Raw genomic sequence first — 27,270 nt, forward strand, 5'->3', positions numbered from 1 at the left:
GACAAACACACATTTTCTGCCCTGCTTCGATCAACTGACACGCAGGTTCAATCGACCAAATATACTTGGACATGAAAGAAATATAGAGCATGCATACACAAATGTATACAACACCTTTGAGCATAAATTTTATAGGAATCAAAATCATTTTTGTAATTTTTGGAAAAATAAATTTTTGTAAGCATCAAAATCATTTTATTTTAACACCCTTGAGTATAACAAATTTGATATTTTGTTTGAATTTTTTTCCAATTTTAATTTTGGTATAGTCTAGAGAAATTAAACATTCCTATATCTCTCTTTATCTATTTTTTTTTTCTCTCTCTCTCTTTCTACACACGCTTGTTTCACCATCGGTGAGGTTTTTCTATCTTCTTCGATATCAAACAATTGTTTTGATATTTATCTCTCTCTCTCTCTCTTGCTTAAACCAAAACATAATCTAGGTTAATTAAAATCGAAATTACATTTTGATTTCTCAATGAAATCTTGACATCGTGGGTTTTAGATTTGTTTTGATTTTTAAATATTTTTTAATTTTTGATGAGAGAAAGTATAAAGAGAAAAAAATATTTTAAATTTTTTAAAAAATAACTATTATTGTTTGATAGCAACAAGGTATGTGTTATATTATCGTTAATTTCAAAAGAGATCGATACTATTTTTGAAAATACAAAAGTGATCAATATAGTTTAGGTAAATCCCTAGAGGTGATATATGAAATATACCCATATATATTTTATTTAATATTTTTACAAAAATCCATAAGCATTCTAAATGTTTTACATAATATATAATACAAAGAGAAAAATGAATGACAAGTAAGTTAAATTAATTTTGAATACTGAAATTAAAATAATTTTTTTAAAAATAAAAGAAATCTAAAGATTATATTTTATTATTTTTTAAAGAAAACTGTATATCTATATAAGAAATAGAATAAAAAATAAATATAATTTAAAACTATTCAAAAATAAGAAATTGTTGAGTTTCTCTAAAGAAAATAGTAAAAAAAAAAAAAAAAAAGAAGTTGAAATGGCAATTGGAAGGGGCTTCGATTCAAATCCCTAAATCCCATCTTCGTTGTGAGTTTGGGTTTGGCTCCATTACTTTCGTTCAAATCAAAGCATGAGCGAGCCTGAGACTTTGGTGGAAGCGGCTCTGCGAGTTCTGAACACGCCGGATCCAGTTGAGAAGGCACGTCTAGGCGACGAAGTGGCAACCAAATGGCTACAAAATCGCATCACGCAACCCTACGATCCTGACCGAGACTTCATGGTACCCGATCGTCCGGCCAGGCTTGCCACTGTAAGCCAAACTCATCGTAAACTTCTGTTGCACTCCAGCTGTTTGATTAAATGATTCGTTCTGGAGGAGAGGGAAAAAGAAGGGAAATTATGGAGAGATGGAAAGGGAGAGAGTTATTATATTAATGTTTTGATCTTTATTGAAGAACATAAAGAGAATCTCTCTTTCTTTATTTGATAGTTTAAGTGAAAATAAAAGGAAATAAAAGAGTTTAATATTACACTGTTAATATAAATTTGTATTTTATATTTTACTGCATGGGGGAAAGAACAAGAAAGTTAAAAGAATAAATTTTTAATTAAAAAAATTCACATATCTTCTCATACCATTGATTTGGGAGAAAGGAGAGGGATGAAGGGGATTGGATCCTCTTTTTTCTTAAATATTTTCTAAATGGAGGGATGGTTTCCTCTTCCCTCTCTAATACTTTCTTTCCCTTCCCTCTCCATTCCCCCAATCCAAAAATAGTCTTAGAAGCTTGTATGGATTGAAATTATCTTTATTTAAAGGTAAATTGTACATGGTTCCTTGTAGTTTAGGTTATTTATAAAGAGTCACTCTATGGTTTAAAAATATCTGTACATGTCTTTGTGATTTACTTTGGATTTGTGACATAATTCTTTTACTCAAATATTTGACCCGGGCACGTTTTTAAACTAATAGAGGAGTATTTAACCAAAAATAAAAAGTAAATTATAATAATTTTTAGAGATATTTTTAATTCACAAGAGATGTTAACGCAAATGACCTAAACAACATCATAGGTCAGAGTCCAATTTATTCTGTTATTTATATCTGTTAGTTTATGTGCGTGTGATTCCGCTGAATGTATAGGTCGAGTTGGTGCCACCCGGGCTCATGCCGAAGCTCGGGAAAGCTGGAAGCTTGCAGAGCAGGCAGGCCATTCTGCACAGCCTTGTCCACACTGAGAGCTGGGCTATTGACTTGTCTTGGGTAATTTTTCAACTTTCTATACTGCTTCAATCAAATGCTCATAACAGAGATATTGTGCGTCAAAGCTATTTGATGTTAGAATAAATTTTTTTTACCACTTTTGGAAGTGATGAATTGCTTTGAGTTTGGCATGGATGGTGAAAGTGACTCTCATGCGGTTATTAAAGGCGCGCCTTGATACCAGGCCCAAGCCTGGCGTCTAGCAACAAATCAGGTGGGCGAGATTTGCCCAGGTGCACCTGGGCGCACCCTAGGCTCTCAGGCACAGCCTTGGGCTTAGATGTGCCAAGGCTGAGCCTCGTTTATTTTAGTTTAATTTTAGTATTAGTTTTCAGATTTTAAGAAAATATTAAATTTGAACTGATTTCTTGCTATATTTTAATCAAATCTAATCCTAATTCAAATTATGCTTAAATAAACCAGCTGCTATTCTTGGTTCCAGCCTCCCCTCTTCTCGGTTCCAGCATGTATACATTACAACATATTTACATGTCTACATTTTCTTTAATTTATATTTTACCTTCCATTTACTTTAATACATAAATGTAAATGAGAAAATACCTTCTATTTGGATTCAATAAAAATATTTAAAAAATCAAAATCTATAACAATAAGAAAATAGAATTTTGGTTTTAGTACAAACTCGGGATTTAGCGATTTTACCACCCCCAAAATACATACCTACTATTTCTTGAAAAATTTATTACAAAACATTTTAACAACAATAAATATTATCTATCAAAATACCGGGAGATAGTTTTTCAAAATGAAAGCATTTTCTTATATGTCTCCTTATAATGCGCTAATCTTCTAGACTTAGAAAAATAACATTTTTTAAAATGAAATCATTTTTTTGATTGTGGACTTGTAGTGTTTATTGATTGTGAACTTGTAGTGTTTATGTGTTTGTTTAGAACTTTGTATGATGATTGATACTTGTTTAAGTTTGAGTATTATCTCTTTGTTTTTCTTAAGATGGTCTCTAGAGTGGTATTGTTGTTGAGATGTTGTGAATCTTGCAGAATCAAAAATTTAAAATGTCATCCAGCACTATTGATCCTAATCCTGTTAGTGGCTTTGCTAGTGAAGAAAAGATCCATGAAAATATCATAGTTAACATATGTTAAATTTTATATATTTTTTATAATATGCTTGTTAAAATATTATTAGAAATTATGACCTATTTTATACCTTTTTCTTCAACTAGGACATATTTTTATTTTATTTTATTTTATTAACTTGCGCCTAGTTCTACCAAGCTCGCGCCTCAAGCTCTAAGACCCTTGTGTGCCTTAGGGCCTTTAATAACACTGGATCATGATGTCAAATTTTATTGCTCTTATGTAACAAGCTCGTTTAGTCTTTTTTTTTTGACAGAGATATAATCAACAAAGGAAATACAATACTTGAAGCAAATCACATTAGTTACACCCACCCCTTCTATGTTGATACATGTATGACTAATAGTCTATGATTGGGATCCATCCATGCCTCGATTTTGTATTTTCTAAATATATTTACTTGGTACTTGGCTCAACTCAAGACTTTTTTAACTAGAAGTACATGGAGTTCATTGCTCAAATCAGGCTCTTTCATTGAGTTGTAGTAGTTTGAGTCGTGTGGTTTTGTAAATTGAACATTATTAGTGCTTCTTTTGATTGCCTCGAACAACTTTTCGCCATCTTAAGAAGAGTGACTAGTAGCACTCCTTTTAATTTTCTCATGTATGTGATGTCTCTTCCTCTATCCCTATTCTTAGCTGTCACCGGACTTGAGAAGTTGAGAATGGCTTTCCTTTGAGGGGCATGAAAAGAGTTTAAAGACTTGACATCTCAATTGGGAAATAATTTGCTCAACACTCTTGAGGGGACAAGCTAGGTATTAGGAACCTTGGGCACGCTTTTCTTGAGAAGTGGTTGGGAAGTTTGCTCCCAAGTGTGTTTGTCTGTGGAAGAGGTGGTTGTTGGGAAGTATGGTTTAGTTATAGAGGGATATCATACTAATTTGAATTGAGTTTCTTAAGCGCATCTAATTTCAAGTAAGTGATGAGCAAAGACTGAGACTCTAATTACCTTGTGCAGTCATAGCTCTCTTTGTTGGAGTTAGGTCTTTCTAAGATCCTTATTGCAAATTGGCCAAGGATAAGGAGTATCTTCGGGAAAATGCTTTGATACTTGTCTAGATAGCGTTGTTTGGTCCTCATTGTTAAAATGTAGATTAGAAAATAGATTTTGTGATCGCACCAAACTCACTCCACCGTGGACAAGTCCATCAAGAGGAGAAATGTTGCGTGGAAAATGAGGGCTTCTCCCAAGGTGGCCTTTTTTGTCCTAACCTGTCTCTCAAATTTCTGATTCCAGTTCTTAGTTGGTTGTAGGATATAATTGCTCGTTTTGGTAAGCAAGAGGCGATGCCAAGTGAATTCTTCACTGATTTTGTCAAGGTTGCTCAAGACGAAGGTCGACACTTCAGCCTCCTTGCGGCACAACTTGAGGAGCTGGGTTCCTTCTATGGTGCATTGCCAGCTCATGATGGTCTCTGGGACTCTGCCACTGCAACATCTCAGGACCTTTTGGCACGTTTGGCAATTGAACATTGTGTTCACGAGGTGGGCTTAAATCTCTCAATACTTTTTGGTTAAATTTGTGAATACACGCTGTATAGAGATAAAAAGCAATCCAGTTTACATTCGTAGCATTTGAGTGCTTTGATCAAATGCAAAGTCATTTCAGGTTTCTTACCATCTAACCGTGAACAGAAAAATTTGAAACAAATAAAATTAAATAAATGACATCTTTGGTATTCCATAATTAATTGCATTGGAGTTTGCTTAATTTGAAGTTCAGAAACCATAGTCAGATGACAAATGTGACAGATACGGAGCCTAATAAGCAAGCTGGTATCTTTATTTTTGTACAAAATTTATAGTTTAATATGACTAAACTGTGACTAAACACAGGCTCGGGGGCTTGATGTGCTGCCCACCACTATCTTACGTTTCCGCAATGGAGGTGATAATGAAACAGCTGATTTACTGGAGAAGGTGGTTTACCCAGAAGAGATTACCCATTGTGCTGCCGGAGTAAAATGGTTCAAGTATCTTTGCTTCAGGTCTGGAAGCATCTCAGGCGGCAACAGGTGGTCCTCTCAAGAAGTAGTTGGAGCCGGTGAAAATAACGATGATGTGATTAACAAGTTCCATCAGACGGTAAGAGCATATTTCAAGGGGCCGCTGAAACCTCCTTTCAATGAGGCGGCTAGAAGAGCTGCGGGTTTCGGTCCACGATGGTACGAGCCTCTTGCAACCAAAGGGGCCAAACCATAACGACAAGGCACAACGTAACTTCAATCTATGATTCCCAGTCAGTTGAGTTTCCGCATCCTACTCTTTAAGAGGTGCATTTCTTCTGAATTTTGAAGTGTGAGTTTCGGATGTAGTTTGAGGAAGATGGCATCCAGAAACGTGAGGATCTTTTCTGCTTTTGAACATCGTTAATTTGCTACAAGGTGCCATGTACCTGTAATTTTGTCAGGTTATGGTGCATCTTCACCATCTTTGCTAACTAGAAGTAGAGATTTTTGGCGACAGTCAAAACTAAATCAGAAGGCCCTGTGCAACCCCACCTATTTATTAGAAATGTAGAACTTCAGTCCCTCTTCTAGGATTCAAAGATTTTGAATGCTCCACATCGTTACAAGTGGTGTGGGGACTGCCTTCCATCCATTGAGCTTCTTAATTATGGAGCGAAACGAACAACAAAAACATGTTCAGGTCGAATTCACTGCAGCTATCTCAACTGAAATCCATCAAATGGCTAAAGGGCTTTGCACCACAACACACTGATTGACCAATGATCATATCCATTGAATTAGGGGCGAAGCAAATGTGCTTATTTTTTTTTATATAAAGAGTAGATGTCTAATAGACATAGAGTGAGGTTGCCGTCAAGAAAATTAGAAAACACAATGAAGGTTTGACCCAATGAATAGCAGTTTATTGAGAAAAGATTCTTCAGGTACTGCCGTACATTATTTCGTTGCAACATAGTCTTTCGGGCAAGGAAATCACGATCCCTACCTAGGCTTTCTTGGAACGTTATTTCTTACACAACGCTCATCGAAAGCAGCAGCATGTTCTCTTGGAAGAAGATACAGGAAAATCAAATGAAATGACACCCAAATCACCAAAACCTTTCCAATAGGTATCCTAAAGTTTGTTCCCATCTTCAAACAGGTGGGGCACAATATAATTGATGCCGAAAGAAAACAAAAAAGTCGATAAAAAGTTGAGCCAAAATGCCGGCGACAAAAATGCTCAAGCTTGGAGGAAACCTGATTGGGTCTGAAGACGCGCACTTCATTGCGAATCTTCTCCAGAGATACCGTGTACAAATTTGAGGGAGTTTCTCGTTCGTTACAAAAGAAGTCTTGCAATGTCACTGAAGTTTGAACGTAGAGCAGAGACAAAAGCACCTGGAAAACAAAAGTTATATTGAACTTAGCAGAAACTTTAAAAAAGCCTAAGCTCTGAATGGTGAGCCATACCCGGGGGTCTGCAGACAATGTGTGAAGGAGGGCAGATAAGTAAAGAATGCCAGTATTAAAATGGATAAAGCAAACAAAGAAAAAGGGAAAAAAAAAACTTTTATTCAGCTTTTCACATAATTAGAAAAAGGCAGGACGAAGAAATGTTTAAAAATATCCAAGTGATGCGGCCATTCATGAAAAACCATATCGCTGTAGAAGTAGTGGATACACTTCCTCTTTGTCTGAGTAATAAAGGGAGGGGGGGGGGGGGGGGGAAGGAGGGAAAGTAAGATTTCATTGGAGGAAGGGAAATGGGGGAGTATATTATTCTTATTTGAATTTGAAAATAGTATAGCTAGAATCCAGTTTGGGAGGTCAAAACTAGAGTTCACTTTGGCAATTGCTCCCTTTTCACTTTCCCAACAAAGCCTACCAGTTTGAAGAAAAACCAAAAGTGAAGTCAAAAGAGATTCAATCATCCCACTGAACCATACATCAACTAACTAAATACATATTATTTACTTCAGCAGCAACCCCCCAAAACCCAAAAAAAGTGTTGGCTAAACTAAATTAGGATCCTGATACCAGTCAGTCTACAACATATGCATTCCACACTAGTGATGTTAAAAATCATCACAGAAAAAAGTGGGGGGGCAAAAAACAAAAATCTATTTAAGTTTTATCATAGTGAATAGTTTCTTTGCCCCTTCAGATGTACTAATAACATCCATGTTTTTGTGTCCACAGGAAATAGGAGGTCTGTTTACTGAGAGTTCAAAACTTCCCAAAATATTTACTTCACAAGACAATGAAGGGGCACAACACTGATTGTCCACATGTCACCTATGAATTGTCAACTCAACAGATGATTTTCAATAACATGTTGTACATAAAGATTTGCATCTCACACGGTCAACAAAGAGTTTCAGTTTTGGAATAAAATTGAAGCCTTGTTTACCTCCAACTTTGCCATCAAAAACACGATGATCAGCAGATAATGCCAATTTCATTTTTGTGACGACTGCAGGCCTCTCAATTCCTGGACAAGGAGTAAATCAAGTCATAAAAGAAATCTTTTCAGTTATACAGCAGTTGGGTATGATGGACAAGGTTGCAGTTACCATCACTTCCAACTACAGGTTCAACAACTTCAAGTCCCCGACCAACAGCAAGAATACAAGCCTGCAGATAATGATTGACAAAGTAACATATCCAAAGCACATGCATAACTTGAAAAGATTAGTAAAATGAATGTTATCAATGAGTGAATATGTGCATTTGTGTGTACAAGCACAATAAGACACACACACACACACACAGGGAGCGAGGGAGAGTACCTGTGGGGGGTTTATTATCGCACAAAAATGGTCCACCGGGAACATTCCTAGGTTTGAAATGCTGCAACAAATTGTGGAAGACTCAAGATGACTTCTTTTCCCAGGAAGAAATACACTGGGTGACAGCTAGCATACTCCTCAGAGAGAGAGAGAGAGAGAGAGAGAGAGAGAGGGTGATGACAAGAAGGATGAATTTTACAGTGAATTCACCTGAAAGTGCCACCTTGAAATTCATTGGGAGCAAGCTTCCCTGCTCGTGCCTTCGCAGCTAGTTCCTTGACCTTGATTGAATAGATTATCCAAGGATCAGAAATTATCATGGACTCAAGCTCAGAACAAGATTTTCCTAAAATGTAAATCACTCAATAAACAAATGAAAAGCTGGGAGGGTAACTTTCAAGCCCAAAAAGAATAACCAAAATGAAAACTTCTATTATTTGACTTGTTCTGAGCTTGCTAGTCACTTCTGGACAAGACAGTCTGATGTAGCCTGGGGTACAATAATAGTAAGATTTTGTGGTTTGGGGGGGGGGAATCACATGAGAAACAAAGTAGTAAGCACATAGCAGATAATAGGGCAGCAGCAAGGGATAATTGAAGAAACTGAGAATAGAGAGGAACTTGTAGACAAAGATAGAAAAACACAGGGTAGAGGAGATGAGAAAAGAAGCGAGAATAGCAAAGATATGTAAAACACGAAGGCATTACAGAGGAGAGGAATAAGCAATAGAAGCTTTAGAACCAAGAAGAAAGAGGAGTTCAGAAGTTAGATAACCTCTGGCATGAGAGAGAGAGAGAGAGATCAGCAAAAAAATGCAGTGGAGAAAACGGAACCACTGATTTCATTCACTTAATTCGTATAAAGCCATCCAAGTCCTCTTATAGAGATGAGGATTATACAACATAGGAAAGAGAAAAACAAAGGAAAGAACTGACTATACACAAATAAGAAATTTCCTAAACCAGAATAGGAAAGTTCCCTAATCCTGAATTTAGAAATCTCCAAAAAGATAATCAGCCAAATTAGGATACTTTGACTAATCACTCTCTTTGAGAGTCTAGCCAAAAGAATCCTTTAACTCCACTGAATTTATCACTCCCCCTCAAACTGATGAATGGATATCAATCATTCCCAGTTTGCACACCAATTCTTCAAATCGCTTAGTGGGCAGACCTTTTGTCAAAAGATCAGTTAGCTGCTTTTCTGATGGTACAAAGGGAATGCAAAAGAAACACACCAAAAAAACTCTTAAAGAAAGAGGAGTATGGAGACCAACCTCTGGAAAATAGAAAGATAAACATTGAACAGGGCTTTGATGATTTAAGAGTTTAGAAGGGACACAATTGATCAAGTGGGCAGCAGTTAAAACTGCTTCACCCCAAAAACTTTTAGGAACATAATGGTGAAGCAGAAGGGCCCTAGTGACATTGAGTAAACGCCTCATTTTCCTCTTTGCTACTCCATTCTGTTGTGGAGTATCTATACATGATGACTCAGGGACTGTCAAAGAGCCCTACCTTGTACTACTTATTTTCATTTTAATGTCAAAAATCACAGATGCATCTTGCACCTTAGAGCAAGTGTGCTTTGTAATGTCCCAAATCTCCTTAGTAGTAGATAAGAACATACAATTTTTACTCGCCTCGGGTTGCATTGAACTCCAAAGCCAAGACATTATCATAGAGTCCTCGACTTCCCATGCAGAAAAACCTTGATCTTGAACATTTGGAACCAACTTAGTTAAATGAGCTATCTTCCCTCGTCCCTTCAAAAATGGCCACACAAGTTGAGCCCATTGTAGATAGTTCTTCCCATCAAGTCGATAGGAATGATGTATCCCTGGTAGGTCACTGGTTGGAGTACTCCCCATAGGCGGATCAAATGGGACACCATCTCATTGGAGTAGTAGCTTCTGAAATTTCTGACATGGTAGAAAAGAGGAAAAAATGGCTGATAGACTAGGGTTAGATTCGAACACTGCTGTGGCAATGAAGGCATATAGCAATAAAAAGAATGAACGAAAGGGACAGACTGTCTATGGCTTTGAAACCATGAAGAAAATGGAACCACTGATTTCATTCACTTAATTCGCATAAAGCTTTCCAAGTCCTCTTATAGAGATAAGGATTATACAATATAGGAAAGAGAAAAACAAAGGAAAGAATTGACCATACACAAATAGGAAATTTCCTAAACCAGAATAGGAAAGTTCCCTAATCCTGAATTTAGAAATCTCCAAAAAGATGATCGGCCAAATTAGGATACTTTGACTAATCACTCTCTTTGAGAATCTAGCCAAAATAATCCTTTTAACTCCATGGAATTTATCATGCAGAAGCAGACATAAAGAACAGCAGAGAAGAGGGAAGAAAGATGAGGGAGAGAGAGCTCTACCTCTTCCAAATTATAGGTTGTGTTTGGATAGAATTATTTATCCTTGTCATTTGGGATTTGAAATTTTCAAATCCCTTGTTTGGATATATTATTGTTGGAGTCATTTGAATTTAGGTTCAAATTCACTTTCGATTTGGGTCCAGGAAATATAAGGATTTGAAATGATATAATCTGAAATCCCTCTATCAAAATGCAAAAAAAAATAAGAATCATTAATTTTCAAAATTCATAATTTTGGAATACATCAATAAGTTATATGATGCTGGACAGAAAAGGATAGCTGAAAATAGAAGAAGAGGGGGAAGATCAGGGAGAGAAGAAGAAGAATAACCTGGGATGGGGGAAGCAAAGGAGACAGAGACTTAAGAAGGAGATTAGAGGTGAGAGAACAACAACGTATCAATAATAACTTTTTATAGGCTAAGGTCCTATCAGAAAAGGAATTCAAATCCAAACTACAAATTTAAACAAAATATACTAAAATCTCATTAATAAAAGATATCAGATCTAAATTATAAAATTCAGAACAAAATATAATTCTAACATGATAAACTAAAATTTAACAGTTCCAAATTTCTTATCATCATATCTATAGGCTTGATAGATCTTTTAAAAGTAATACCATCTAAGATAGTAACATAATACCAATTAAATTCTACCATGTGATACACCAAAAGTCCTAATAAAATTAAGATAAAATCACTCTCCTAATGGCATAAAACGAACGACTTCATTAGCTATCTTGTGGGTACCAACCATCTTTAGTGTATCATAGTCAGGTTATGTTCACTGTTTTTCTCTTAACAGATGATGGTATATGTAATTCCATAGTTTCACGTATCAGTGGCAGCAATTGATACCAACTTAATTCCGGATGCACTGATGGCGTTCAAGAATGCCGCTGCTGTTTGACAACAAATATATGTCTGCAAGTATGCTGCAACAAGCAACCTGAATATAAACCCAAGTTTTTTTAGCCCATTATAGTATTTGGTGTCCTTGTTCTAGGACTTGGGATAATTTTCTTCAGTTGGAGGTGAGTTGCGTTTGGGCCAGGACAGAGGCCTCAGCAGCCCGGGTTAACCATGACCAAAGGACAAAAAATAGTTATATATAAGTAGGTATATCCTATAACATACTATTTTTATATCAGTGGATAAATACAGGATTTTTCTTTTTCTTTTCAGACAAAGATTTTGATATTAGAGACTGCATCTGAAGCCTAAACAAAATGATAGAAGTTTTGAAACTATGATTACCTATCCAGCCCACCCCTATTCTCACTATAGAATCAGCCACTGGATTGGCTCCCATCTCCATACACACAGAAAGCTCAGTGCAACTTCAGAGGGCACATGGTATCGTATAGGATCACTATCCCTTGTGAGTTTGACCCAGTATGCCTCAGGCTTGATGTATCCTTGGAATCATTAGCTAAGCTCCAAGTTTCAGATCACACCATCACATTGTTATCGGGCATAACCCAAACCTTGCACATCTATTTTGTTAAGTCTAGATATGTGATAATTACAACAGGCCAACACGCTTATTTCTCTTTCTCCTAGCACGCTGTAGCATTCTTAAGTTTTGTGCAAGAAAAGCTATACTAAGGAGACTAATCATAAATTTCCAAAAGGGATAAAAATCAGAACTGGATGGATCATACCCAACTGTATCCTAATTAAGCAGATTTCTTGACACCATATATTTGTAGATCCATGATGACTGCTCAAACAGTTGATGTTTCCTTATTCTAGTTAGATAATGCTTAGGAGTCATACATTGGACAGTAAGCAAGGTGGATTTATTATTGGGCCATGTGGCACTTGCCTTTGTGAAAGTCCTATTGCACCTAGCAAGTCCAGGTACACCTCATGCTGGGGTTCTTCAGATGGTTAGCAAATTGACCTAATTGAGTAATGAAGTACAAAAAACATTAATTTGTATGCTCTTTTAAGAAAATGAATTTTTTAGATTTGACTTTTGCTTCTGAAGTGGTGGCAACCATTACAAGTGACTGTAACTCACAATTCTGCAGACTCCACATCCCACTGTATTGAAACAAAAAAGAAAACATAAAAACTTCACCACACAAACTGTTCAAACTCTCCCAACTGTCTGCCTTGAGAGAGAGAGAGATAGAGAGAGAGAGTGCCAACTACCTCAGAGGAGATTGATGATATGGTTTTCTGATCTGCATTTCTCACAATTGGAGTCATCAAGCCCTGTCATTCCAATTAATTATGACAAGATCAGGTGATGTCAGAAGCCTTTATAAAGATCAAGAATCAAGATATAGTACCTTCTCAGTGGCAACTGCAATTGATATGTCAACAGAATCCAATAGAACAATTTCACCTTTCTCGTCATCCCAGTAACCTGTATTGATATCACAAATTTTCAGTATCTGAATTTTTACAAATAAAGGGAAGTATCAAAGCAACACCAGACAAAAGGTAAAGTAGTAAATATTAGCTAAGATGCATGGAGATTTCTGAAATGTATGACAAATTTGAACAAAATAACTTGAGTTTAGAAGAAAAGTAACCGAAACATAACGTAAGACTTCCAAATCGTACTTCATGTTTTTTCAAAGGTCTAGAATACAAAGCATCCTAATTATGTGTAGATAAAGATAAACAACATTACACAGAGATATTATAAGTTTTTGTTCCCATCTTTTCAACTATGAAGAACACAGAAAATAATTTATTACTTTTTTATATGAAACAGCAATGTATATATATATGTAATATGATAAAATGAAGAAATACACATCATTTCAACTACATAAGAAACTACATATATATTTTTGCTAATGTGTCCTTACTGTTTTATATCCTCATCTTTTAAAAATTACCATTGGTCAATCTGCTTTGTGGATTACCCATTCCTAAGATATAATTATGCGAACATAAATATTCATGCTAACAAGAACAGTAATCAAATAACAGCAAAATACCATCATGCTTTAAGCATAACAGAAGTACACAAGGGAAAAAAAAAAACTCCATAGCGCCTTAAAGTTATATTACGAAATGGCAAGGCATCACTTAGTCACATTAAATACCATGCTCTTTTGAAACCCATCATGCTTTAAGCATAACAATGGCATAACATGTTACAAGCCCAAGATCGAACATGAACTAGAATAGGAACTCATGCTGCTAATCTTAATTCTCATCAGAAAGACAATTTCACTCACAGTTTGGATCTATTTTACACGCACAACACACATACATGTCTGAACAGAATCACGCTGGATGGAATCACCACAATTGAATCACAGAGCAACAATCTTAGAAAGGAGAAAGTGCTAGTCGTGAAAAATCAGTAATTAATGGATAGAAATTTCCATGGACCATCATCTTCACATCTCAAGTTTCAGTGAGAAGGTTAAGAAACAGTTGATTATGTCAAAGAATTTACAACAAATAACATCCACTGTTGTGCAAAACTGAGTGTGTAATCTTTCAGTAATGTATGTATACAGTATCAAATTCTGTACACACACTCTCTCTTTCTTCCAAGCGCATATATGTAAATCACCGATTTTGTGAAATCCAACCGTTCAATCTTAGATCCGACCACATTTTCACCGTGAGAGCAACCCCGATCTACAAGAAAGTAAGACTTTTAGTTTCATCAGTCCTATTTTCAGCATAGATTCGTGATATATATATATATGTATATACGCTCAGTTGGGTTTGGCTAAAAGTTTAAGCTTAGATCTATGAAAATTTGGCCATTGGATCTTCCTAGTTTTTGGATATGTTGGTCGATGGGAGTAAGGGTGTTAGGTGGTTGCCACTGATCGCTGTGGCTGGTGCCGACTGATAGTGTTTTTTTCGTTTTGATCGAAAATTAAAAACCAGATCTATGACAATCTAGCCGTTAGATTTGGCTCATTTTTTGGATATATTGTGAGAAAACAATTATGAGAGAAAAGCTTAAGAGATTAGTCTCTTAGTGTGTTATTTATAATAGGCACAACGGACCTAATAATCTACGGGCTTAGCTTATGGACTTAGCCTAATTACACATAATTATAACAAATAAATAAATAAATAAAAACACTAACAATAATATGCAATATATCTAATTATACTAATAATTCTAATACTCCCCCTCAAGCAGGAACATAGATATCATATACACCAAGCTTGTTACAGATATATTCTATCTAATGACTGTTTAGAGACTTAGTGAAGACATCGGCAAGTTGATCACTGAAGTTAACAAACTCTGTAACAATAACACCTTCAACAAACTTTTCTCTAATAAAGCGACAGTCGATTTCAATATACTTAGTCCGCTTATGGAACACTGAATTGGAAGCAATGTGCAAGGCAGCCTGATTATCACAAACAAGCTTCATAAGGGGATACTTCACAAAACTTGAGTTCCTCCAGGAGTTGCTTAAGCCAGATGAGCTCACAAGTTGCATTAGCCATAGCCTGATACTCTGCCTTTGCATTGGATCTAGCTATTACATTATGTTTCTTAGTTTTCTAAAAAATCAGATTTCCTCCCACAAGAACACAATATCCAGAGGTCGACCGACGATTAGAAGGAGAGCCGGCCCAATCTACATCTGCATAACAATAAATATCTGTGTGCCCCTTATCCTCATAGAGTAGCCCTTTACCTGGTGCTTGTTTAATATATCTCAGAATCCGGATAAAAGCATCCCAGTGAGAATCACATGGAGAATTGAGAAACTGACTCACCACACTCACAACAAAAACAATGTCGGGACGAGTGATTGTGAGACAGTTCAGTTTGTCTACCAACCTTCTATACCTTCCAGGATTTGACTAAGACTCCCCTGTCCCGACAAGAGTTTGACATTTGGGTCCATTGGGGTATCAATCGGTTTGCAGTTCACTACCAGTTTCTTCTAAGATGTCAAGTGTATACTTCTCTGAGAGATTGAGATCCCATCTCTTGATTGAACAACTTCAATACCCAAGAAATACTAGAGTTTGTCTAAGTCTTTAGTCTGAAAGTGTTGATGGAGATGTTCCTTCAGATTTTGTATACCTACCTGATCGTTCCCTATGATAACAATGTCACCTACATAAACAACGAGGTAGATACATAAAGAAGAAGAATATTGATAGAAAATTGAAGGATCAGCTTCACTTCGAGTGAGACCAAAGGCTTGAACCACAGTGCTGAACCTGCCGAACCACGCTCGTGGAGATTGTTTCAGGCTATAGAGAGACTTCTTGAGTTTGCAGACTACATTGGACTCCCCTTGAGCAACAAAACCAGGTGGTTGCTCCATATAAACATCATCTTGCAAATCATCGTGAAGAAAGGCATTCTTAATGTCCAATTGATAGAGTGGCCAATGACGCGTGGCAGCCATAGACAGAAATAGGCGAAATAGAGGCCATTTTAGCAACTGGAGAGAAGGCATCACTGTGATCCAACCCATAGATCTGTGTAAAGCCTTTGGCAACCAAGCGAGCTTTAAGACGTTCCATCTGTCCATCGGGGCTTACTTTAGGGGTGAACACCCACCGATAACTAATGGGAGTCTTTCTGGTGGCACAGGCACCAAATCCCAAGTGCCAGTAGAATGCAAAGCACCCATCTCATCTAACATAGCCTGGCGCCAACAAGGATGGGACATGGCTTCACCTGTGGTTTTAAGAATAGAAACAAAAGAAAGGCTCGAAACAAAAGCACTATAAGTAGGTGACAAACGGTCATAACACAAAAAATTATAATGAGGATGTGAATTGCGAGTAGACCGTGTACCTTTGCGGAGTGTAATAGGAAGGCTATCGGGCTGAGGATCCATGGTAGGAGTGACCACTGACGGAGAGAGTGAGTCAGGAGAGTCGCAGCCAAGAGGAATGCCGGTGCCAGGAGCAGGATGAGGACGATAGTAATAAGTAAGAAGTGGAGGAGTCGGGGAGTGTGGACAGGAAAATGGAAGTGAAGGGGTCCACTGAGGAGATAGACGGATCTGATAAGGGCAACGAAAGAGAAGGAATATGCCATACCTGGTCAAGACGCTATGAATCAGGCTAAACAACCGAGAAGAAAGACTGTTGTTCAAAGAATGTGACATCATCAAATAAGATAGTGGTTCAACTCAAGAGAGTAACACTTATAGCCTTTCTGCAACCGGGAGTAACCAAGGAAAATACACTTAAGGGATTTGGCAGTAAGTTTATCCTATCTCAGTGAAAAGGAATGCACAAAACAGATACATCCAAATACACGAAGGGGAACAGAATAAAGGGGCTGGGAGGGGAACAAAAGAGAGTGAGGAATGTTGTCCTTTAACACTGAAGATGGCGTGTGATTGATTAGATAACAAGTAGAAAGAACAGCATCTCCCCAGAATTTGGTGGGAAGATTGGCATGTAAAAGTAGTGTTTGTGCAATTTCAATAAGATAATGATTTTTACACTTGGCAACACCATTTTGTTGAGGTGTATAAGGACAAGAAGATTGATGCAAAATGCCACGAGTAGTCATAAAAGTAGTAAAATGAGAAGAAAAGTATTTAGGGGCATTATCACTACGTAAAACACGTATAGAAACTCTAAACTGTGTTTTTATTTCAGCAGTGAATGTCTGAAAGACAGAAAACAACTCAGACTGACTCTTCATGAGAAACAACCAAGTACAGTGAGAAAACTCATCAATGAAAGTAACAAAATATGAGAAACCAAGAGTAGAAGTGACACGACTGGCCCCTCATACATTAGAGTGCACAAGAGAAAAGGGAACCTTAGCCCTATTATTGACACGATTGGAAAAAGAACTATGTGCATGTTTACCACGCTGACATGACTCACAATAAAAAATAGACAACGATGACAAACTAGGAACTAATTTCTTCAATTTGGAGAGGCTGGGATGACCAAGACGAGAGTGGAGAAGATCTGGGGAAGTAGCACTGGTGCAAGCCATCGGCACAGTAAGATGATAGTGACCCTATGACTTACGCCCGACGCCAATCGTTTGCCCCGTACCCTGGTCCTGTACATAAACAGAGGTAGGAGTGAAAGTGACTGAGCAATTAAGGGTTTTAGTAAGCTGGCTAACTGAAATCAAATTGAAAGGACTCTCAGGGACATATAAAATCGAATTTAAAGATAAAGATGAAGTGGATGTGGTTTGCCCTATCCCTTTAACTGCAGTTTTGGTGCCATCAGCCAGGGTAACTGTAGGCAAGGTATCAGAATAAGTAAGTGAAGAGAAAAGAAGTTCATTACCACACATATAATCACTGGTGCCAGAATCTATAATCCAAGGACCAAGAGATGGGCTTTTAGCAACGGGATTACTAGGATGAGACTGCTGGGTGGATTGAAACTTCAAAAAAACATCATACTCAGTTGCAGACATAGGTATCAACTGTGAACCCAGTGCAGATTGGGCAAAACTAGGATCACTCTGGAATGCATGAGCTGTACTGGGAGCTGATGTAGGCGGAGCAGCGAGCCGACCATGTTTCTTCCAACACCTGTCCTCAAGACGACCCAGTTTCTTATAAAAAGTACACTGTGGACGTGTCCGATTATTATTACGGCCTCTATTTCCTCCTGAGTGAGAAGCCTGAGACACAAGGGCTGAAGATTCAGCTGGAGAAACAACATGAGAAGAAGAGAACATACCATGTGCATCGGTCATGTTCAACATCCTTTTAAAAGAGTCATTCACGGTAGGATTAGTAGAGTTGGTCAAGATTTGATGCCTGATGGCGTCAAATTCTGGGTTTAAACAGGAAAGAGCAATAACCATAAAAAACTTATTTCTTTGAGCAACCTGTTCAGTCTTGGTCATAGTAATGGGAAGAAGAGCATCAAATTCTTGCATGAGAGCCCGAATCTGTCCCAAATAAGATTCCATGGACGACTCTTGCTTAAGATTCTTAATATTAAAGACTACAATGTACAAATGCTGGATGTCATTTGTATAACATTCTTCAGCTTCCTTCCACACGTCAATACAAGTTTCAAATGGTCGAAAGAGCTGCATGATGGATGGATCAATGGACTGCCATAGGAGACTGCATAATTGGGCATCAACTTGTTCCCATCTAGCCTGATTGGCTTCCGGCACACTTTCAGACTTTGTGGTAAGATGATAGACTTGGCCTTGCCCTTTGAACCACATTTTGACAGATGCTGCCCATGAGAGATAATTGGCATATCCTATCAACTTGACAGTGGTGATATTCGCTGTTCCAAGATTGGAGACAGTAAAGGACTGAGAAGCAGCAAAGGCAACAGGTGCAGTTGCGGAAGTAGCACCAACAGAAATTGTGTCACTGAGGTTAGACATAGCAAGGATTTGACACCGGAAATAGGCCTAGGGGAGGGAGGCTAGCTGATCTGGAAAAGCTAGGAGAAAATGACCGGCGGACGTGCCTTCATGCACTAGCGCTTGGGGGCGGATGACTGTGCATGGCGGGGGCGCGTGGGAGCTTCGACAATTGCGATTTTCCGGTAGCAACTTGACCTGAAGGCGACGAACCCTCGGGTGGGGTCGGTTCTAGCAAACGATGGCCAGGCAGTGATGTTCCTGGCGTGAACAGTGACGGTGAAGAAAGAAAACTGGGTTTTTAGGCCGCTAGAAAAAGATACACAACGGTGGCTAGGGTTTTTCTCACTGGTGACTTTGATGCCATGTGAGAAAACAATTATGAGAGAAAAACCTAAGAGATTAGTCTCTTAGTGTGTTATTTATAATAAGCACAACGAACCCAATAACCTACGGGCTTAACTTATGGACTTAGTCTAATTATACATAGTTATAACAAATAAATAAATAAATAAAAACACTAACAATAATATGCAATATATCTAATTATACTAATAATTCTAATATATATTATCCTCCTTGGCTTGGTGTTTCAAACGGTAGGATTTGATCGTGGAAATTGCCGACTCGCAGTGGTCGTCGGCAGCTGCCAGTGGCGGCGGATGTGGCTGGTATTGGTTGTTTTTCTTGGATATAAAATATTAATCATTGATTGTTTATGCAATTCTTGTTTAGTTTGTAGGAAGACATGCAGAGATATTTTAAAAGAAAGTCTCTATTTTCAATTGAAGAAAATGGTGGGGTAAAGAAAATAAGTGTTGAGGTAACTGATATTGAAGAGAATGATGATGCAAAGAAAGCAAGTATTGAAGAAAATTGTAAAGCAAAGAAAACAAGTATGGAGGAAATTCATATTGAAGAAAATGAACAAGTTAACAAAGCAACGATTGAGCAAATTGATGTTGCACAACTTCCTACGAATCTCGGGCTAAAAAAAATTAATTCGTCTTGCTGAGTATTATCTTGAAGATTTTTCAAGAGTAGAGCTCATAGCACTTAATGATCAGCTTCAAACTTATATTTTTGATATGCATTCCAACAAAGAGTTTGAAAAATTACGGAGACTCAGTGAACTTGCATAGAAGTTGGTTGTGAGGAAAAAAAAAATATAATGTACCCATTAGTTTACAAGTTTGTGACTTTGGCATTAACTCTTCCAGTTGCTACTGCTACAGTTGAAAGAATATTTTCTACAATGAACATTGTGAATAATCGATTGCGTAATAAGATTAGAAACCAATGAATGAATGATAGTTTAGTTGTTTATATTGAAAATGATGTATTTAATAAAATTGATAATGAAGTCATTATGCGGTGTTATTAAAATATGAAAAGCTGTAAGGAATAATTGTAAAAAGTTTTTGCATTTTAATATTATTATTATTGTCTTATTTTTGAAATTATATTTTTTGTATTTAAGTTTGCCCCCACTGAATCAAAATCTTAACTCCGCCCCTGTATCCAACAAGTCCTATCCCACATTTCTACTCAATGATACATGTTCTTAATGACTTGTACATGAGTAATTTGAAGTCCTCTCTTTGCTAAATTCTTACACAAATCTTCTCTAGGGAATCTATCATAAGTTTTTCCCCCTAAATTTATAAATACCCATTATAAATCCTCCTATTTATCTAAAGTCTAGATCTTTTCATTATACACTGCAGTAAGTAGCTAACTTTCATTGTTGACCCAATAGAAAATAAAATTGGTTTTTAGAGATCTAAGTTTTTCTTCTTACCTCCTCCTCAATTGCCTTCTCTCAAAGTTCCATAATATGACTAGCTTGATCCTTCTATAATTTTCATGACTTCAAACATCTCTTTTATTTTTGTAAATAGTTACTAAAGTGTTTTTCCCCACCCAAAAGACCTCTTCGATTTAAGTATTACGTTAAATAATTTTGTTAACCATAAAATACCCTATTTTTCCATCCTTTTTCATTCTTCTACAATTATATTGTCTGGTTGAGTGCTTTATCATTTTCAGTCTTTTTCATAGCTTGTTTTACTTCATTTGGACAAGTAAAACGTGTAAATTTTATCTACTTAAGATGCCAAAACATCTCACCATTTGCTTCTGGGACATTTTTCAGAGCAACTGCAACAGCTTTAATGACAATATCATTAACTGAAACTTTGACATCGTGCTTCTCTGTAAATTGAACAAGTACGAAAGAGTGAATCCGCAAAATTACAAATAACTCAAAAGTTGCAGTTGGAAATTCAAACACATACCTTTGAGCTGCTTCCTGAAAGATAAAAGTGGATCCAATATAACATCTGATATAAAAAGATAAAAGTACTGCAGATCACAAACTGATTGGCAATAAAAAACTAAATACTTCTCAAAAAGAAAAGGTAAAACGCAACCAACTTTAAGTACTTTATGGAGGATTAAAACCTGAGGACAAATATAAATGAGGTGTATTTTGCTTGGATTCCAACAACCGCTTAGCTATCACCTGCAAAACAACATATAAAAATGGGTCATGCATGTAATTACAGGGCATCCATCACTTGCTGCAACTCTAAATTCTTTAACTACTTCATAGGCATTGCTAAATCCATCTGATTTGATATGGTACATGAATAATAACAAGTCAGAAGAATATTTGAAGGAAAAGCACAAGTGCAAAGGAGAATATTCTACCCTTAGCATCATTGAATGGTTTTTAAAAGATAATATACCAATTTAAATTTTATTGTTGTTGCGCATTTAACATTCAGGGTAACAGTGTCAGCTCAATGGGATGGTTAACATTGATTAAGGATGCTAAATGCAGCATAAGAGCAATGTAGAACACAAAAGCTATTATCCTCTCACAAAGGAAGAACTAAAATGTAAAGAAGGAAAAACAATTTTGATAAGCATTTTAGAAGCTAATTGACCAGGAAATCTACCAAAGAAAGGAAATGGGTAAAAAGTTGTCACTGAAGCGATAAGAATGAATATGAATTCACTATTCAAACTTTTATCCTATAGAAGAGAGATTCAGTTGCTCAATGGGCTTCTCCCTTTGTCTTTGCTCTGTTTTTTCATTTTCCACCCTAACAAATTTCATCTTTTAAGCCTAATATTAACATTATAATGTTCTTATTCCTGCTTGGCATAAAAAAAAAATTAATCCTAATAGTAAATTGCAAAAAAAGAGCAACAATCATTTTCAATTGATATACTTAAAGATGTGGAATTCTATCTAAAAGTTTAATCGGTTGTTTAGATATTGTCAACGATTGAGAAGCTGATTTTGTCCTCACTCTCGGGCAAAATCAGATCATTTTGATTGATTTCTTGATTACCGTTTCTTTCTAAATAGAATGTGTATTTTCTAGAAGCTGTAACTTTCTAAATCTTGTTGTATCCTAAATTGTACAGGTTTCCAAATCTGAGTTTGGAAACTTTCCTAGTTTGTTTTTTAGAAACTTCCTAATTTGATAGGAAGTCTTGTATATAATCTCATCTATCCCTTCAAAGGGAAATAAGATTGAAAGTAATTTTCCACGTCTTTCTTGACATGGTATTAGAGCCATAGAATCTTAGTAACTGCTCTTGGGGACTATTGTGGCCTTCATTAATCTTCTTTAATGTCCAATACCCATAACCCTATGCCGGATTCAATATAGCAGTTGGGGTTTCCGACAGTACCAGCAGTTGTGACGACAAGAGTTGTCGTCGATACAACGGTTGGGGTTTCTAACGAGCTCCCGATAGCTGTTCAACAAGAGTTGTCGGTGGTGGATTTACAACCGCAAGCCCTTTGTGATATCCCGCTTCAAGTCCATGTGATGGACAACCTCTTTTGGAGGAACAATCCCAGTTCTCATTCACCTTCGTTGAGATGGTCCTAGCACGAGTCTAGCAGAGGGTTCAAGGGCAGCCTATGGGTGGACTAACTTGGTCAGCCAAGGACAAGTACCGGAGCGGACAGCTCAACTGGAAGCAAGTTGGTGAGTCGGTATGCGATGGGATTGTGACAGCTCAACCTGGGAGACTGAAGAGTTCAAGTCAGACACGCAACGAAAGCAATCGGCATGCTCTTTGAGTCTGAGGTATCATTTACCGTTTATCGCATTTTCAAATTGTATGGTTATGTTTGACATGCATATGGCTGCTATATTGTGTCATGCAAGAAATGGTTCGCTTTCATTGTTTGTTTATTTGGTTTTTGAAATTTTTTAAAAACTAGTTTGTCTTCTTGCATCTTCCGCTAAACGTTAGCGCATGCAACCAGTTGGTTGCCTTTCAATATGATCCCATGGCCACGTAGATATTCTCGAAAGGCAGCATCCTTATATTTGAGGCCATTATCACTTTTGAGGATCTGAATTTTTTCATCAAATTGGGTAGTCACCATCTTGTGAAAGGTCCAAAAACAACTATCAGCCTCACTTTTATGTGTCATGAGATAGACCCAAGTAGTTCAATTAAAAAACAGTCTATAAAAGTTATAAACCACCTGTATCCAATAAGAGTTTTAACCCTACAAGGTCCCCAAACATCTGAGTGTATAATCACAAAAGGTTTAGGACTCTTTTTATTAATAGCAGGGTAAGTACTCCTTGTGTGTCACAAGCTTCACAATATACATCTAGATTACGGCGATGTTTAGACAAACTAGGAATAATCCTTCCTATCACAGAAAAAGAGGGATGACCTAATCTTTGATGCCACTGCACTAACTCCTACTCAGCTGAGGCTAGTTGGTTAACTCTTAGGGCTTGTTCTTCAAGCTGAGAGAATGACTTATCCAGCAGGTACAAACCATCAACCAATCTACTAGAGCCAACTCATTTTCCTGTGCTCACTTCTTGAAAAACACAATGGGTAGAGAAAAAGGTAATTTTACCCTTTAGATCCTTTGTGATAGAACTCATGGATAACAAGTTGTTTGCAAAATTAGGAACATGAAGAGCATATGACAATTTATGGTTTCTATTGCAGGTAATAGCCCTTTTTTCCAGAAATAGAAGAAAGGGTACCATCCGCAATTCTAACCTTATCTCTACCGGAGCATGGAGTATATGTCAGGTAGGATTTAGATAATCCAGTCATATGGCCTGAAGCCACAGAGTCTATGATCCAAGTTGGTTTTTCTATAGAATTTGAAGAGTAGAAAGCAGTAACAGTACCTTGACCAGGAGCAGTACCAGCTTGGGCATAATGTGATGAAGGAGTGGAGGAGAGAATGGGATATTTGATTCCATCTCCATCTGTGTCATCAGCTACTGTAGGAAAACTAATTCTTCCCTTGAAAGACCAGTTTTTCCTGTTTCTGCATGTGGCTCTTCTTCTATCTAAGCAGTTTCTGATGGTGGCAATTCCGCCAAGATCTCTTTGTTAGTTGGGGGAGGAGGGCTTGAAGACGTCCCTCCTGCCTTTTTTCACTTCCCCCTAGTAGGTTTGCCTTGTAAAGACCAACAAGTTTCCTTTGTATGTCTAGATTTCCACAATAATCACACCTCAGCAGATCTTTACTGATATTCCCTTGGCTAGTAGAAAATATGTCAGGTGAGGGTTTTACCATCATAGCAGATTTGCTTGTTGTAGCAGGCTGGAGCATAACACTCTTCCTGCTCTCTTCGCAGTGAACATGAGAGTAAGTCTCTTTTAAAATGCGAAAAGGCTCTCCACCTAAGATCTAAACCCTGACTTGGTCAAATTCTACACTCAACCTTGCTAGAAAATCAAATACTCTTTCTTTGTCTATCATTTTTTGAACTTTTGAGGCATCTTTAGGGCATTCAGCCTGAAAATCTTGATAATAATCTAACTCTTGCCATAAATTATTTAATTCAGCATGGTACTGAGAAACTGACCACTCACCCTGTTTAGTTTCATGTACCTTTTTTCAGATCTCATATATTTGTTCATCATTTCCGATTTGAGAGTAGGTTTGGGATGTAGCATTCTAGGTCTTCCATGTTGTATTGAGCAATAGATACCCCTTGGCAATGTTTGGTTGCATTGAGTTAATTAGCCAAGACATCACCAAGGAGTTCTCTATCTCCCATTGTCGAGTATGTATGTCTCCTGTGGTAGGCTTTTGACACTTCATACCAGTGATGTAGTCCTCCAATCCTTGGGCTTTGATGAAAAGTTTGCAATGGCATGGCCAGACAAGGTAATTATTCCCATCTAGTTTTATTGTGCTAATCAACAAGGATGGATTTTTAGAGGGTATTGCAGTCTTATAGTTTTACCATGCTAATCAACAAGGATGGATTTTCAGAGGGTACTGCAGTCTTAGGCCCTTCACTAGGCACTGCAATCCCGGTAACACTGGATGATCTAACCTCCTCTCGGGACATTCTTGCTGAAAAAAGCGTCTTTTCTATACCTAGCCTAATTGTGGCTCTGATACTATGTTAAAAACAGCAGGCAATTAGGCTTTTGAAATGGTAGACAAAGACACCTACCTCTTCAGCTTTCCCTTTATTTATAACTCTAGAATTTACAGTTTAGAAATCTAGAAAAGGAAAGAATATAACATTCTCCTAATCACAGCTTATATACAATAACTGCCACTTAGATTGATAGCTATTCTCCTTTTTGTCTTCCCTGATTTATGCCATAGAATCTGCCATTTACAGCCTTGCACCACCAAGTCAACCTTTCTATAATAGCCACATACTCACAGCTGTACCAGTTGTTTACCCAAGAACCCAACATAAACTTCATCAATTGCTATCAGTTTTACATAGAGAAAGGAATGTATTTACAAGGAAAGAAAGAGACAAAGAAAATAGAATAAAATTATAACAATGTAAAGAACAGGTGTTCTTAGAGAATGTAAACAAATGTCCATTAAAATGCTTCTTGTAGTTATATAGCCAAAAAAATGCTCCTTGTTTTTTACCATCAACTTCCAACATTTCCAAAACACTTTCCACTGTTCACCTCAGGTTGGCAAGTCCCTGTGCATAATGAAGTTGATTAACCCCACTAGGGCATCCTAGTGCACGAGGCTCCTTGCTTTGCAAGAGTCAAAGTAGCACTTCTAAATAGTTATTTTCACAATTGAACCTGAGACCTTCCAATCATAAGGAGCAACCTTATTGTTTTTCTTTTTTGCTAAATGGAGCAACCTTATCGTTGCTACCAATGAAGTTGACCCACCTACTAAAAAAAACCCTAGAAAGGAATTGAATAGTCCAATTTTGACATCCCCACGCTTTGTTTAGGGATATAAAGAAGAAAAGTCAAGGAAGGTGGTGACAATCGACTCTGGCATTGATTGTCTATGTGTAGAAGTGACAACGACCATCAGTCAACTATGAGGATTGATTGTGTGAAGGATCAATTGACCGAAGACAATAGTCGACGTGGCAGTTAACTATTGGCTTAACTGTTGATTGTCAAGTTGATTGTTGAAGCCAGTGAATTAATCTAGGGAAGCAGCTGAAAAAATTAGCCACTCTTTCCATTCACTAGCCCAAGTGCAAGTGAGAAGCTCTTGAGGGAGCAGAGGGTTAGTGGGAAAAAGTGATGAGACAATCAAGAAAGAGTGAGGCAAGGTTGGAGAAGTAAAGAGGGCTTGTTGAAAAGCCAAGGGTGGGCATAAAGAAGCTAAGATTTAGCTTGAAATAAGTGCACGGTTGTGGTGTTTATATATTGGTATTTGCATGAACTACTTTATAGCAGCTTGTTACGCATTATAACATTATGTGTATGGGTATTCCAAGCATGCTGCATAATAGGGTTGAGTCAAGCATGCTTTGGTGTGTGTGGGACTCCTCATGCTACAAGAATGTGTCAAATGCCAAGGGGGAGCTTCTGGCCCCTAGTGCAATAGTAAAGCCCCCTAGTGTTGTGTGATGTGATAATGCCAATGGTGAGTGAGGGCTTGAACCTTCAGGTACACCCAATGGAAAATTATTTTCAGAACCTAGAGGTGGCTCATGTAGTTGTTTATGATGCACATTGTACATGTATGTATTCCACACAATGATTAACAAAGATGTACTCTCATGCATATACATTTTACATAGTCCATACCTTGCAAAAGGCTGGAAATGATGACCAGCCAGGGGCTAGGTGACAAAAAGGAAAGCAAGTATGATAAGTTGTATGACACAGCAACATGTTAGTGTTACCATTGATGTATAAGGTAGAAGGAATGTGTATGATGATGTTACATTTATATTTTATTCAAAACCAACATGTCATAATGTATAATTGTTAGCCTATGAATTGATTTGGATTTAGTGGAATATAGACTTGTTATCGACAAATTAAGGGAGGACAATTGACTTGTGGACAAGACAATCAACTGTTGCATATTGTGGGAAGGAAAAACCACCAAAGGCCAGTTGTAGGAAGGAACAGTTGATATTAAGGTCAACTGGCTCTTGAAGGATTGATTGTGAAGAGGAACAATCAACCGTGGCCCACAAA

General features: G+C 37.3%; 2 protein-coding genes across 3 annotated transcripts in view; one reads left to right on the forward strand and one right to left on the reverse strand.

The window, feature by feature from the left end:
* Positions 1 to 1,009: 1,009 nt before the first annotated feature.
* Positions 1,010 to 5,949, forward strand: LOC127807008 (uncharacterized). Of its 2 annotated transcripts, none has more exons than XM_052344669.1 (4): positions 1,010 to 1,308; positions 2,143 to 2,262; positions 4,640 to 4,870; positions 5,222 to 5,949. In XM_052344669.1, the coding sequence occupies exons 1-4, from the start codon at positions 1,129 to 1,131 to the stop codon at positions 5,585 to 5,587; spliced, it is 897 nt and encodes a 298-aa protein (XP_052200629.1). In that variant the 5' UTR covers positions 1,010 to 1,128; the 3' UTR covers positions 5,588 to 5,949. The 2 variants fall into 2 exon arrangements, with proteins under 2 accessions (XP_052200629.1, XP_052200630.1); XM_052344670.1 differs by having other exon boundaries at positions 4,706 to 4,870.
* A 286-nt stretch (positions 5,950 to 6,235) lies between these two features.
* Positions 6,236 to 27,270, reverse strand: part of LOC127807007 (dihydrolipoyllysine-residue acetyltransferase component 1 of pyruvate dehydrogenase complex, mitochondrial) — a 60,597-nt gene continuing 39,562 nt past the window's right edge. Inside the window, exons 14-23 of the mRNA XM_052344668.1 lie at positions 21,277 to 21,337; positions 21,111 to 21,155; positions 20,944 to 21,027; positions 12,824 to 12,900; positions 12,684 to 12,746; positions 8,337 to 8,407; positions 8,127 to 8,187; positions 7,911 to 7,971; positions 7,748 to 7,828; positions 6,236 to 6,735 (exon numbers count right to left, since the gene is read on the reverse strand). Of these exons, the coding sequence (XP_052200628.1) occupies positions 6,677 to 6,735; positions 7,748 to 7,828; positions 7,911 to 7,971; positions 8,127 to 8,187; positions 8,337 to 8,407; positions 12,684 to 12,746; positions 12,824 to 12,900; positions 20,944 to 21,027; positions 21,111 to 21,155; positions 21,277 to 21,337 (663 nt within the window). The 3' untranslated portion in view covers positions 6,236 to 6,676. The remainder of the gene's footprint in view (positions 6,736 to 7,747; positions 7,829 to 7,910; positions 7,972 to 8,126; positions 8,188 to 8,336; positions 8,408 to 12,683; positions 12,747 to 12,823; positions 12,901 to 20,943; positions 21,028 to 21,110; positions 21,156 to 21,276; positions 21,338 to 27,270) is intronic.

The sequence above is a fragment of the Diospyros lotus genome, chromosome 7 (assembly GCF_014633365.1).
Source record: "Diospyros lotus cultivar Yz01 chromosome 7, ASM1463336v1, whole genome shotgun sequence".
Classification (NCBI taxonomy): domain Eukaryota; kingdom Viridiplantae; phylum Streptophyta; class Magnoliopsida; order Ericales; family Ebenaceae; genus Diospyros; species Diospyros lotus.

What these genes read in the sequence shown, in the direction of transcription:
- LOC127807008 (XM_052344669.1), top strand. Translation starts at nt 1,129, where the DNA reads ATGAGCGAGCCTGAGACTTTGGTGGAAGCGGCTCTGCGAGTTCTGAAC. An exon ending in GTCCGGCCAGGCTTGCCACT is followed by an intron (nt 1,309 to 2,142) that starts GTAAGCCAAACT and finishes CTGAATGTATAG; the next exon opens with GTCGAGTTGGTGCCACCCGG. An exon ending in GGGCTATTGACTTGTCTTGG is followed by an intron (nt 2,263 to 4,639) that starts GTAATTTTTCAA and finishes AGTTGGTTGTAG; the next exon opens with GATATAATTGCTCGTTTTGG.